At 46.9% G+C, this 14556-nt stretch overlaps 1 protein-coding gene across 5 annotated transcripts in view; it reads left to right on the top strand.

The window, feature by feature from the left end:
- The first annotated feature begins 687 nt into the window (after positions 1 to 687).
- EEIG2 (EEIG family member 2) overlaps positions 688 to 14556 on the top strand; it is a 60846-nt gene continuing 46977 nt past the window's right edge. For 4 of the 5 annotated variants that reach the window (XM_077825245.1, XM_077825247.1, XM_077825246.1 and 1 more), the window contains exon 1: positions 688 to 1133. In XM_077825245.1, coding sequence (XP_077681371.1) covers positions 982 to 1133 — 152 coding nt within the window. In that variant the 5' untranslated portion in view covers positions 688 to 981. Of the gene's footprint in view, positions 1134 to 11869; positions 12021 to 14556 lie in introns of all 5 variants that reach the window. The other variant, XM_077825248.1, reaches the window with a different exon arrangement.

Raw genomic sequence — 14556 nt, 5'->3', positions numbered from 1 at the left:
TTCACATAGCAAGCCTCGGAGTGTGACCCCCCCCCTTATAAATTAAAAACATTTGTTTATATATTTAACACCATTATAAATGCTGGAGCCAAAGCAGGGTTTGGGGTGGAGGCTGGCAGCTCACGACCCCCCCTGTAATAACCTCGCGGCCACCTGAGGGGTCCCAGGCCCCAGTTTGAGAACCCCTGTGCTAGGTCAAGCAGCTGTCACACTTTAAGGTGTAGATAAATACCCCCCCACACACACCCTATGCTTTCCATTGCATACATGAAGAGATCACGGGGGCTCTGCAGGGGCGGGGAAGGTTTTCTGTGGATTGAAGATTTCGTTGACCTCACACCCCGCGGCAGGTGCCCCCAGGCAGGGTTTCAGGTGTTAGGGCCGCGCGCAGCAGCCCGGCGGCGGAGCAGCGCGCTGCAGGGAGCTGAAGGCGCAGGGCGTCAGCCGCAGGCGGAGCGCTGGACTCAGTCTGGGGACCCCGCCGCCGGCCCTAGGGCAGCGCAGCACGCTCGGGCGGTTCAGCCGCCGCCTCTAGCGCTTCCCTCAGCCCCGCACCCCGCCGTGTGTTTCGTGCGTTGAGGCGCCCTCCCGCTCTCTTTCTCCCTCCTCCTCTCAGCTGGCTGCGCGGCGGGCCCGGGCCGCTGGGGGCGCCCGCCCGCCCGCCAAGGGAGCCTCGCCCGACGGCCGCGCGGCTAGCGGCTCGGCAGCAGGGCCGGGCTTTGCAGCCCTGGCTGGGGCTCCGCGCGGCGCTGCCCCCTCCCCTCGGACAGCGGAGGCGGGTTGGTTTGAAAGGGAGGCGGTGGCTGCCATGTAAGCGGGTCGAGCGGGCGGCAGGAGGAGGCGCCGTTGGGAGCCGGGTGGGCAGCACCGTGGGCAGGGGGCGGGCGTGCCCGTCCCAGCAGCCATGAGCGCTGCAGGCGGGCGGCGGCCGGCCGGGGCGAGGCGCTGAGGGCCCGCCCGGCGGCTCCCCGGCCCCCGCCCATGGCCTTCATGATGATGGTGAAGAAGAAGAAGTTCAAGTTCCGCGTGGAGCTGGAGCTGGACGAGCTCTCCTCCGTGCCCTTCGTCAACGGCATCCTCTTCTGCAAGGTGCGGCTGCTGGACGGCGGCAGCTTCAGCGGGGAGTCCTCCCGGTAGGTGCCTGGCCCCCTGCGCGCCCCGGCCCCTGGCACCAGTCAGGCGAGCGGTGCATGCAGACCTCCCCCGTCGGCGTGAAAGCCTGTCCGCGCCACAGAGACCGGTGCAGCCGCCTTGCTCCGGAGCGCCTTGCAAACCCGCCGCTGTGCAGCCCTTCTGCCTCCAAATAGCCTTGCGCCTCAGATGCCGGCCCCCCGCCCCAGCAGCCTGGCAGCCCTCTGTCGCTGTAGCCTTGCGATAAAAGCAGTATCCTCTGCTCAGAATTAAAAGCTTATAACCCCCTTCACCCACCAGCCCGCGCTGTAAGTACATCACTTACGAGTTGTCACTTTGCTGCTTTATCTCCAGTGCATGCATCATGGTAACTGTACGTTTGCCAAGAAGGTAACAATTTCATCCATCTCATAGTGGCTTTCTGTTTGTTCTTAGCAAGCTTCTGAACTTAGAAACACGGAAGAGCAAGCAGTTGAGCCTTTTATTGAATATACTTGGTGATTACTAGAGTCCTGCGCGGATACCGCATCCGATCGGCGATCCGCTTATCCGCAGATTTTCAGGGCTCTACTGATTACTGTGCGTGTTGGCTGGGTTATGGGGGTGTACAGTGCAAAGTACTAAACTTAAGCATGCAATATACGCCTTTCCTTGCGCAAAGGTGACAGCAGCACTTTACCGTTGGAGCTTCGTCATTGTGGACTTGCTCTTAAATTATTTATTGCTTATGATTGGATTACCCATTTTGAAATAGCGATTAATGAACCACTGCAGAAAGATTAGATGACTCAGAAGTGAGGTGTCCATCCCTGAACCTTTTAAAAAAATGTTTCTTGCAAGTTTTGCTGGCATTTTGCAGTGGGTTTTAGAGCATCTCTTCCCATATAGACATGGCATTTAGGGTGATGCAACAGCTTGGAAGAAGCTAGCATAGGCTTCAGCTAGATAAAGGCTTGGATAGGCTTCAGCTAGATAAAGTGATTTGCCATACATGCTTCCCCCAAATTTCTGTTTATTTCCTAGGTTAGAAAGTAATAGTGTACACGCATACAGAGACACACTGTCTCTCTAAATAAGAGTCATGCTGTTCTAAAGCATGGACTCTCCAGTAAGGGCAAAGTTGTATTGACTTTAAAAGCTCACAGGAATGTAGACTTATTTACTGTAGTCACATTAGTGGGTTTTTTTTTCTTCAGTCTCTTCCATATCGATCAACAAGAATGTTAATGTAATAAGAATATGGAAGTCTGTCTGTCTGCAGAAATGTTGTAGACAGAAAGCCAAGAAAATTAGCGCCTAATGTAACGTGACTATGTACTGTTTTTTCCTGTGCAGACTTTTTTAAACTAAATTCTGACTTGCGTTCTCTTGTCAGTGAAATTGATATATTACATAACATAATATGACTAGAAAGGAAGGACAGTTTTATGTAGAAGAGTGGAAATAAGAATATTCAGGCCCTTGCAACCCAGTTAGTGCAACACATGGTTGCAGTCAGCAGTGTCCATTAATGGAAAGACAGCTGGATTCCTTTTTGCCTCATACGTCAGCAACAAAACTGTCAGCTCAGTTCTGACTGTAGAGTATTTATTTGCTGCTGACGGTATGTGAGATGGAACATAACTTGATTTTTATCTTTCCAGATACCAGGTTGAAGTTGCAGTGTTGGCAGTTATAAACTCTTTCTATTTTGGCTTGTCAACTTGTTCAGTAAATTCTAGAGAGAATAAATATTCAACCCCAATATATTATTTGTCCACATCATTACCAAAATGATTACTTGCTGAATTTTTTCAAGGCTGGACAGCTAGAAATTAGTGTAAAAAAATTCTATTGCTATTCAATACTTGTTATTAAATTACAATATATGTGAGTCACAGACTTCACTGAATTATCTGTTTTGATTCTGTGGATGGAAGTATTTTATGAGGATGAAGTTATGTTACCTGGAGTGGCTCCTGAGTGAGAATACCAACCTCCAGGCAGACTCTTGAGAAGCAGGGCACAAACCCCAACCTGTTTGTGAGTTCTGTACTTAGATTTCACTAGCCCAGTAACAAGTGTAAACACCTCAAGCACTATACCGCCTTAACATGGAGTTACAGACAGTCCCCTTGGGCATTCCGATCTATCTTGCCACCCAGGCAAGCTTGACTCTGTGATAAGATGGTCACTTTACACCAGAAATCACAATGTTCAGGTTACTTCCAGTCCCAAAGGACAGGTCACTTACCCCACGTTAATTGTACTCCGATCTCAAATCAAAGAGATTTGTAGCCAAACCTGTAATAAATTAACTAAAGATTTATTAACTAAGAAAAGAAATAAGATCCTTATTTACAAGGTTAAAACAGGAAATGCACACACACAAATGAGATACAGCCTTAGATTTTAAAGGGTTATATAAGCTATACAGACGCCCCCGACTTACACAATTGTTCCGTTCTGGAAAGGCTTGCGTAACTTGAAGTTTGCCTACGTCGGAAAAGTATACCCATACGTTACACAAACATTTCCGCAACTCAAAAATCCTATTTCTGGCTTATGGAACCTTTTCCATAGGTGTGAATGTGCGTAAGTCAGGTCTTGCGTAACCCAGGGAACATCTGTATAATAAGCAGCTCTGTATATCCATTAGGGCTGATCCATGCCAAGCAGCATAGGGCTCTCTTGCTTATGTTTAAGAATCTTTGTCCCTCGGAGTCCAAATAGCATAAAGAGACCCCAATTCCTTCTGTTAAGGGATTTTTATGCCCCCCCCCCGTAGAGTTCAAGCTGATGGGATGAGCAGTTCTGCATATAAGAGCAGTTCTCTTTGGGGTGGAGCAATTGACAGAGTCTTTGTTCTACAGTGGCCCATTTGGATTCAGTTATCCTTCCTGATGGTCAGCAGGTGACACCTTCTGTAGGGTCTTCTGCATTTTGTATTAGGTAAAGTGTGTTTTTTAATTTCCCACCCCACCCAGTTGAGTTTCAGAACAAACATTTTACAGTTATAGAATACACACACATAAGTATTACCTTTTATAGCTGGATACAGATCTTATAAGTAGGATTCATACATGCAGTCTCCTACTAGCATTCCTTGAAGTCTAAATACATTTTTATTACACTAATATCTGTGTTTACTATACTAACCCCCAAGTAAACCAGACTGGTTTCCACCCAGGCATTTAATGGTGTTCTGTTAGGCCTGGGGCCTTGGCATGAGCTGGCACCGGGTCTGTCAGCATCACAGATAATTCCACCAAAATGGAGTTTTGGACCGTGCACTTCTGAATCAACTGTAACCTTACACACAAGTGTAGTCCCAAGTAACTGGGGTGAGGGTTTTTTTGATGGGAGGAGGGACTTCAGACCAGCAACACTTTACTCTCATCTCATTTCTGTTTAACACACTGCTGAATGATTTTGCTTTAGCAGTAAGATGATAATTTTCATGTGCTGATTACTTTAGGTGCTTATATCCCATTACTGTTCTAGGCAGACGCTACTGCCTTAGGCCTGGTCTACACTTAACATTTAGGTTGATGTAGCTGAGGCACTCAGAGGTGTACATGATCCACATCCCTGAGTGCCATAGCTATGCTGACCTAACCCTGTCACTCGGGGTAAGGGTGTTCCTACAATGACAGAAAAACCCCTTCCATCACGATAGGCAGCATCTACACCATGCAATTTTGCCAGCATAGTTACAGCACTGTAGCTATGCTGCTATAGTCTCTGTAGTGCAGACATAGCCTTACTCACTTTCTCTAGTTGATGTACAGTATATCATCTGGGAAATCTCTTTATGTTAAAAGACAATAGACTACAACCAAACAGACGCATATGTTGTTGTAAGCCTTGTCCTTCCTTTACCTCACACCCTTATCACTATGTGATGTCAAAGTGAGGCCCCAATCCTGAAAACACACATTCTTAATTTTCATATGTGAGTTAAGAATGTGTCTAAGTGTTTTCAGAGTGAGGGGCCTTAGGTCTTGATCCTGCAATGTGATGTACTTGGGCAGCTCTTAAGGAACTTAGTGGGGCTCCCTGGTGGGAGCAGGGATCCACAAGTACGCACTGAATTGCAAGATTGGGACCTGAGAGGATGAGCCTCCTTAGTTTTTTTTTTTTTTTCTTTTTTTCCTCTTTGGAGTGTGGTTTTTAAATGGTAATGAGCTGTAAGTTATGTGCTCATATTACAGGAAACCAGAATGCAGGTCTCTAAAAGTTTGGCCTGCAGAGTTGGATGAATCACAAATATGTTGCTTCAGAGTAACAGCCGTGTTAGTCTGTATTCGCAAAAAGAAAAGGAGTACTTGTGGCACCTTAGAGACTAACCAATTTATTTGAGCATGAGCTTTCGTGAGCTACAGCTCACTTCATCAGATGCATACCGTGGAAACTGCAGCAGACTTTATATATACACAGAGAATATGAAACAATACCTCCTCCCACCCCACTGTCCTGCTGGTAATAGCTTATCTAAAGTAATCATCAGGTTAGGCCATTTCCAGCACAAATCCAGGTTTTCTCACCCTCCACCCCCCCACACAAATTCACTCTCCTGCTGGTGATAGCCCATCCAAAGTGACAACTCTTTACACAATGATACTTTCAGTCCTCACGTAATAGGATGTGTTCTGCTCTCAGTCAAAGCGAATGGACTGCCCTTTGCAGGAAAGAGCAAGTCACTCAGAAAAGCCTGGCTATTCTAAAAGCCTAGCTGGTGGAAGCCCTCACACTGGCTCCTGCTGGCGATGGACAACAGTGAGAGGAAGAAAGCTCTCTATGATTTTTTATTTCATGTTTCTATGCCTTTGTTAATTGGTGTATATCTTTACACAATGTGCATGATAATGAAGTTAGGCCATTTCCTGCACAAATCCAGGTTCTCTGTACTTGTAGAGGAAGGTATAGAATTCCTCTGCAATAGTCCTTTTTATGCCAATTTAGGGAGTGTCAGTGCTATTGGCTCCAGAATGAATTGCTTTATTCCTACAGAGGTAAACTCAACAAATCTTTTCAATAAGAATATAAGAACTACCATACTGGGTCAGACCAATGGCCCACCTAGCTCAGTATCCTGTTTCTCTGACAGTGACAAGTACCAATAAAATGAAGGGGTTAGTGTGTTCAGCAGACTTTTCAAACTAGCTTAGTCTTTATTTTTTTAAATGAGCATTCTATTTGCATTTATTGTTTAATGTAATAAAATGCAAACTGCACTAGTATTTTTTAAGAATTGGTAATTGTGCTGAAAGTAGTTAACTTTATAGCATTTTAAGATGTTCAGGGAAGCCTGTTAAATGTTTCAAGGAATGATATACAAAATTTTCCAAATGTGTGATAAATTAACCATATTGTCTCCTATGCAGCTTTTTTTTAAGTGTTCACCCAATGTCTGGTAACATAATTGCTTTGGGAGAAACTTAATGGGGTTAGGTGCTCCATTCCCAATGATTGGGTGCTTAACTGCCATCTGTGTCTTTGGAAATCTTCCCTTTTAAGAACAGCAAAACAGCTTTGTAAATGCCTTTCACTTCCTTCCCAACACTTATTTCTTCAAACATGAGATTACAAAAGAGCCAAATATATATCAACACCTTAAGATAGCATCTACATTTGTCAGCAAAATGTGACCGTAAAATACAACGTATATGTGTTATAAGCCAAATGGATCCAACTAGTCTTATATCCACAAACTGTCTTGCTAAATTGTATTATGTGACTGATTAAATCCCTGATCCTGCAAACACTTTCATATGTCAGTAGTCCCACTGAGCTCAAGGGGAAAATAGACATGTCAGGTAAAAGTTCAGGCTGTTGGAAAATATTTATTCTTCAGCACTGTTATCTCTTCATTGTATATTCCTGGAGGCATTCTGCGCCAAAAAATTAAAAATTCTGTACACAATATTTTAAAATTCTGCAAATGTAATTTGTCAAGTTAACACTACATAATCATGCTAGTTTCAATTATTTTGGTAATTTATTTCAAAATACCTGTCAGCAAGTATATCTGTAAAAATACAGATGCATGCACACACATTCCCCCAGGAGTAGAGAGTTAAAGAAACCCCTATGACAACCTAGTTCCTGTTTCTCTGCCCTCTTTGGCCCCCCAGCTGGGCTCTGTGGGGAGTCACCCACAATCCCTCCCCCCAGAGCCCAGCTGCTGTTCTCCCTCCAGCCAATATACCTGCACCCTCTCTTCCTCCAAAGCCCAGCCGCAGGCCCCCGTCCAGAGCCCAGACACCCCTCCTTCCCTCCAGAGAACAGGGATCCAAGCCTAAGTTAATTGTATCCAGTTTGCAAATTAATTCCAATTCAGCAGTCTCTCCTTGGAGTCTGTTTCTGAGGTTTTTTTGTTGAAGAATTGGCACTTTTAGGTCTGTAATCGAGTGACCAAAGAGATTGAAGTGTTCTCCAATGGAGACAGGCCAGTCCTTGCTTACATACAGCCCCCCAACCTGAAGCAAATACTCACCAGCAACCACACATTTGCAAACTTGATACAATTAACTTAGGCTTGAATAAAGACTGGGAGTGGATGGGTCATTACACAAAGTAAAACTATTTCCCCATGTTTATTCCTGGCACACACACCCCATTCCCCCCATTCCTCAGACATTCTTGTCAACTGATGGAAATGGCCCACCTTGATTATCACTACAAAAGGTTCCCACCCACCCGCCCCGCTCTCCTGCTGGTAATAGCTCACCTTACCTGTTCACTCTCCTTAGAGTGTGTATGGTAACACCCATTGTTTCATGTTCTCTGTGTATATAAATCTCCCCACTGTATTTTCCACTGAATGCATCCTATGAAGTGAGCTGTAGCTCACGAAAGCTTATGCTCAAATAAATGTGTTAGTTTCTAAGCTGCCACAAGTCCTCCTTTTCTTTTTACATAATTAGTTATGACCTGTGAACAGTTTTGGGTTAAGTGATTTGCATAGCATCATATAGGAACTCTGTGGCAGAAGCAGGAATAGAATCCAGTTCTCCAGGGCAGCATTCAATTGCTGTAACCACAAGTCCTCAATTCTCTTTCTGCAGTCGCCTGCCTCCTTGACTACACATCTTCCAGTTTCTGCAACAAATGAAACAGGAGTCCTACAGACAACAGTCTTCTTCACTGCATAACCTTGATTTATCTCCAGATTAGGTCCATCCACTGCACTGAATGGAAAAAATAATACGTTATGTAATTAAAGATTATCGTAATACTTATGCACAAGAGGGCTGGATTAAGATTGCACAGGCCATTTTAATTCTGTCATTTAATAATCTTTTAATGTAGCTTTCTTATGTGCAATTTCCTACGTCTTTAAAAAAGCAAACAAAAAAAATTAATCCTGTAGCATCATATTGACATTCAGATGGTTCATCAGCAGGGTAGAAAACTTTAAATCCACTGCATGGAGCACTTGAGCAAGCAGTCATAGATTGTTATATTCTGTGTGGACCAGTAGAGCAGGATGAGAGATGCACTATACCTCCTGGTTTCAGTTATTTGTTGACAACATTGGAATGGTGAGACTCAGGGAATCTTGGGTTTGCTCCTCTCCAGGGCTTGGAATAATTCTCTAGTAAGCACAGACTCTTCTGCTAGTTCCCACCATCCTTCACCCCTTCTAACTCCTCTCCTCCAATTTGTTCCAGTCCTGTCTTTCCAGTCCCATTCTATCATAGAGGAAGAAATAAGGCAGCCATCCCTAAAAACACTCATGAAAGGATTGCAGACTATCTCTAGGACTGTTTCATCATGATCTCTCAGGAGGATACAAGGGACATCCCTATGTACATAAACTGCTCTGGATGCTGCCTCCCCACTTCTCTCCCCATAACCCTACAGATACCAAATTCTGTCTCTGTTTTTGTACTGCTGTCTCTTGACACCTATATGAATTTTCTCTGGGGACTCAGTATACCCAAAATTTCTGTGTGGAACACTTGGAGTAAGAACCATTCAAGTCAAATTGCTTGTTTTTAAACTATATATACCAGGATAAGGGGTTTTTTTTTTTTTTGGTTTGTTTGTTTTGATTATCTTGTTACTGGAGTGTAATGGACTGTTAGTGGTTTTCTGAAATGGATAGGTGTAACTATCTGAGGGAAATAAATGGTGCTTTTTGTAAATCCCTTATGGTGGGAATCCACATTTTTGTAGCCTTTAAACCTTGTAAAATCATCAGTTTAATGATACATATGTGCAACTGATATGGCACCTTTACCCCATCCTTTTATAACAAACAACTTAAAAGTCTGGCAACTAGAGCTGTCAGTTAATCACAGTTAACTCAATTTGTTTTGAGTTAATCTCTTAACTAGATTTTAAAAATTATTAATCATGATTAATCACAGTTTTAATCACACTGTTAAACAATAATAGAATACCAATTTAAATGTATTCAATATTTTTGGATGTTTTTCCACATTTTCAAATACAGTGTATATTTTGATTACAACACAGAATACGAAGTGTACAGTACTCACTTTATATTTTAATTACAAATATTTGCCCTAAAAAGATAAAAATAGTATTTTTAAATTCACCTCATACAAGTACTGTATGTAGTGCAATCTCTTTATCATGAAAGTGCAACTTAAAAATGTAGATTTTTTTACATAATTTCCCTCAAAAACAAACAAAATGTAAAATTTTAGAGTCTGCAAGTCCACTCAGTCCTACTTCTTGTTCAGCCAATTGCTAAGACAGACAAGCTTGTTTACATTTACAGGAGATATTGCTGACCACTTCTTACTTACAGTGTCACCTGAAAGTGAGAGGAGGCAGTTGAATGGCACTGTTGTAGCTGGTGTTGCAAGGTATTTACATGCCAGATAAGCTAAACATTCCTATGCCCCTTCATGCTTCGACTTGTAGATTGTAGATGTATCTTTTTTACAGTGCAAATATTTATAATTAGCCCCGTACCTGGTCGAAGAGGTCTGCGTACAACGGCAGGTTGCTATTCTCACGGATCTTGGCAAGCAGCGTGACAGAGACCTTTTCGTGGTGAATATGGGGCAGTGCTATTTTGCTAAGTATCGATACAGGCACCTTTTGTTGCCATGGCTAAAGTCAGAATAACAATACACATAGTTTTGTTAAGCTCTACGTCAACCAGCCTCGAGTGAGACGAGACAGAAGCACAGTAATCCGCTGTTGAATAGCAGAGGGCAAGGGCTGATGATCTAAGCATCCAGGTGCTTTCACCCCAGGTTGAACTGGCCAACTTTCTGAGCAGGTTGTTCTGACTTCGGCTGCTGTCTTCCTCAAATGGTTGTGATATGTTAATGATCTATCCAGTCACACTGATGTAAACTGGGTTTGGATCATAGGAGTGCACAGTACATTTCATTAGGGTGTGCGCCCAGGGAGTCCTGCCCCCCTCAGAACTCCCAACCCCCCTGCTCCTTGTCCCCCTCCTGGGACCCTGCCCCTAACTGTCCCCGCAGGACCCCACCCCCTATCTAAGCCTCCCTGCTCCTTGTCCCCTGACTGCCCCCTCCTGAGACGACCCTCCCCCCACTATAACTACCTCCCTAGGACCCTATGCCCTACCTGTCCCCTGACTGCCCCAACCCTTATCCACACTCCCGCCCCCAGACAGACCCCTGGGACTCCCACGCCTATCCAACCGCTCCCTGCCCCCTGACAGGACCCCCAGAACTCCCCATCCATCCGTGCTCCCCGCCTTCCCTGACAGGCCCTTCCAGAACCTTCGACGCATCCAACTCCCTTGCTCCTTGTCCCCTGACCGCTCCCTCCAGAGACAACCCCCCTCTCCCGACTGCCCTAGCCACGCCCCTGCCCCCTGACACACCCCCTGGGATTCCCGCGCCCTAACCAACGCCCCCATTCCCCATCCCCTGACTGCCCCATAGACTCTCCGGCCCATATCCAACCGGCCCAGCCCCCTTACCAAACCGCTGATCAGAACAGAGTCCCCACCAAATCCCACCCTGTCATGGTTCTCTCCCCACTCTGAACTCTAGGGTACAGATGTGCGGACCCGCATGAAAGACCCCCTAAGCTTATTCTACCAGCTTAGGTTAAAAACTCCCCAGGCACAAATTCTCTCTTGTACCTTGGGTTTAAGTAATTCTGCCACCATCACATGCTTTTAACAAAGAACCAGGGAAAAGGACCACTTGGAGTTCCTCTTCCCCCAGCAATCCCCCCAAGCCCTTACACCCTCTTTCCTGAGGAGGCTTGAGAATAATATCCTAACCAATTGGTTACAAACTGATCAAAGACCCAAACCCCTGGGTCTTGGAACAATGGAAAAATCAATCAGGTTCTTAAAAGAAGCATTTTATTTAAAGAAAAGGTAAAAGAATCACCTCCTGTAAAATCAGGATGGTAAATACTTTACAGGGTAATCAGATTCAAAACACAGAGGATTCCCCTCTAGGCAAAACTTTAAAGTTACAAAAAACCAGGATAAACCTCGCTCTAGCAAAGGGAAAAGTCACAAGATGACAACAAAAGGGGAGGAGGTGCACCCTAATGCGCCTTGCCTTATTTACTTACTCTTTTTGTAATATCAGAGACTTGTACAAGATGGTTTATAGGAGGAGTTTTTTTGACCTGATGCTTCTCTGCTTTCCCCAGAGAACACACCACAAAGCCTTTTTTCCCCCCTTTCCCCCCCAAAGATCTGAAAGTATCTTCTTTTCCCATTGGTCCCTTTGTTCAGATGCCAACCAGGTTATTTGAGCTTTTTAACCCCTTACAGATAAGGAGGAATTCTAGGCTACCCTTAGCTGTATGGTTATGACACACCCCCTGGACATCCCCTTGACCAATGACGTGATGGCACTCACGGGGCAGGTGCAAAGAGTGCCAACCAAGCTGGAGCGCAGCGCTGGAAGAGCACTATGACTGATGTAAGTCAACAAAGGTCACATGTAGCGCTGGGGAGGCGGCGATTGGCTAGGCGGGCCTGGGTGGGCGGGGGACCAAGAGGGGTCATGGTAGCAGCATGGGGTTCGCTGTGTGACACAATTACAACAACTTTGTGTAGCTGCTGTGGAAGTTTGTACAGGCAACAAATACATCCTGCGTGGGTGGGAGGGGGGGACCCTGTCACCAGGGGTGGCAGGTTTGTAGAAATTTTGGTGGTGCCCAGAACCTGCCACCGCCCAAACTCCACCTCAACAAACTCCGCCTCCCACCTGCCCAAGGCTCTGGGAGGGAGAGGTCTGGAGTGCAGGCCCTAGGCTGGGGCAGGGGATTGGGGTGCAGGCTCTGGGAGGGAGTTTGGAGATGGGAGGGGGTGCAGAGGTGAGGGCTGTGAGGTGTGGCTGCAGGTGAGGGATTTGGGTGTGGGAGGGGCTCAGGGTGAGAGTAGGGGTGTAAGGGGTGAGGGCTCTGCGGCTGGGGGGGTTTGGGGTGTTAGGCTCAGGGCTAAGGCAGAGGGTTGGAGTGCAGGGGGATGAAGGCTCTGGCTGGGACTGGGGATAAGGTGTTTCGGGTGTTGGAGGGGCTCAGGGCTGGGGTAGAGGGTTGAAGGGGTGGCGGGGGGGCGAAAGCTCTGGCTGGGGGTGTGGGCTCTGGGGTTGGGCAGGAGTTTAGGGTGCAGACAGGCTGCTCTGGGACAGGGGCCAGAGAGGAGGACTCACCCCAGCCCTTTTCTTGCCGGCAGCAGCAAGCTCTGGGGGAGGAGCCCCCCTTTTTTTGCCCTCCCCCCGCAGCACACTCACCCCCACCACTGTCACTGCATGTGCTCCTAGGGCCCCTCTCAGGTCCAGGAATCTCCCTCACTTTCCCCCCATGGTTGGTGCCAGGGGGTGCTGTGTGCACCTCCTCCCCTGCTGTTGCTCCTGACTGTAGCCTCACTGCAGGTGAAGGATGGGGCTGCCTCCTTGTCCAGCATGGGGCAGGAGCGGTGACTGCGGGCAGGGGGGGCCCCTGTGCTGGTGGAGGGTCCCCCCGGAAAAGGGAAGGGTCTGAGGTGGAAGGACAGGCCCTGGCAGTCAGTGTGCCCTGGCAGTGGAGCTGGGGGGTACTAGGACCCTGCCACAGCAGTTGCTGCAGGGAGGCAGCATGGAGCTGCACAGAAGAGGCAGGGATGCTCTGCTCCAGGGCCCAGGGAGGTGTGTGGGGGTAGCAAGAGGGAGCTGGGGGAGCCGTGGGGGGGGCGGCAGGTGGGGACACCCGGCCCCAAATATTAGTGGAGCTGGGCCCCTGGGCCGACTCCACTCACCCCGTGCCGCTGGGGCCAGCAGCGCAGCAGCAATGTAAACATGGCTCTGCTGCCATCACTGCCTGCAACTGCTGCAGCCTCCTCCCCCTGCCCCCCCCCCCCGAGCCTCCAGTGGGTGAGGGGGAGGAGCAGCCTTCCCAGCTGGAGCTCAGGGCATTAGGGTGTGCCTGGACACACCCGTGCGCACGCCTGTGGTTTGGATCATGCTGCAGGCATTGACCATTGAGGAAAACTTTCAACTCGTGGCTTGCGCTTGCATTATGCAGGTGGAATACCATTATGTAGTAATGGTCTTAGAAAAGCTCGGCTGCAGGCACCATTGACTACAATAGTCTGCCAGGAGCTTCATATCTTCAGTCAAGGCCTTGTCAATTTCTGAGAAGGACTGTGCTTGGTAGCTGCAGCAGATGTCATGGCATAGATAAACTAGCACGAGAGTGTAGCTGGCAGGTGGTTGATGTACACATTGAACAGTATGAGGGGAGCCACTCATCTGACACTTCCAAGAGCTACAGCAGTTGCCCATGTGTATTCTAAACTGCCTGTTTTAGAGAAAGAGCTCTATTATTTCAACCACCTGAAGTGGGGCAACTCGAGAGAGTTTAAATGAAAGCCCTCTGTGCCAAACTGTGTCATAGACTGTGGTCAAATCTAAGAAGATGGCTTCTGTCTTTAGATTTTCTTGAAAACCATTTTTGATAAAGATGGTCGAGGCCAGGACTTGATCACAGGTGCTGCGTCCTTTCCTAGCCTGCTCAACTTGGAAGACATTGTTCAAATCTGGAGCAATTTGTTGGCAGATCAAATGCTCAAACACCTTGAAACACAGCAAGGATATTGGGCGGTAACTCGACATGTTGTAAGGGTCCTTTCTCGGCTCAAGAATGGCAATAATCTTTGCTTGACACCAAGTGCATGGTAACTTCTTCTCGTTGATGTCCCCTATGTAGAAGTTAGTAAGTCACTGTGACCTCTAGGTGCTTGAGGAATTCTGGCAAGATGTTATCATAGCCCACCTTTGTGCCTAGCTTGATGGAGGTAAGGGTCTTATCTAGCTTGTCAACCATGAATGGCTCTGGTTAACTTCTACCCACATTCCGATGTTGAAGTTGGCTCCATTCATCATATACTTTGCATTTGAGTCGCTTCTCCAGTGGGATGTTTGCTACCCTCATAAGGTGGCTTGCAACCTGGCTGGACTTAACCAGAGGGCGATT

This window comes from Eretmochelys imbricata, chromosome 8 (assembly GCF_965152235.1).
Source record: "Eretmochelys imbricata isolate rEreImb1 chromosome 8, rEreImb1.hap1, whole genome shotgun sequence".
Classification (NCBI taxonomy): domain Eukaryota; kingdom Metazoa; phylum Chordata; order Testudines; family Cheloniidae; genus Eretmochelys; species Eretmochelys imbricata.
The sequence above is the reverse complement of the archived record's forward strand: the minus strand, read 5'-3'. Positions and strand labels throughout refer to the sequence as shown.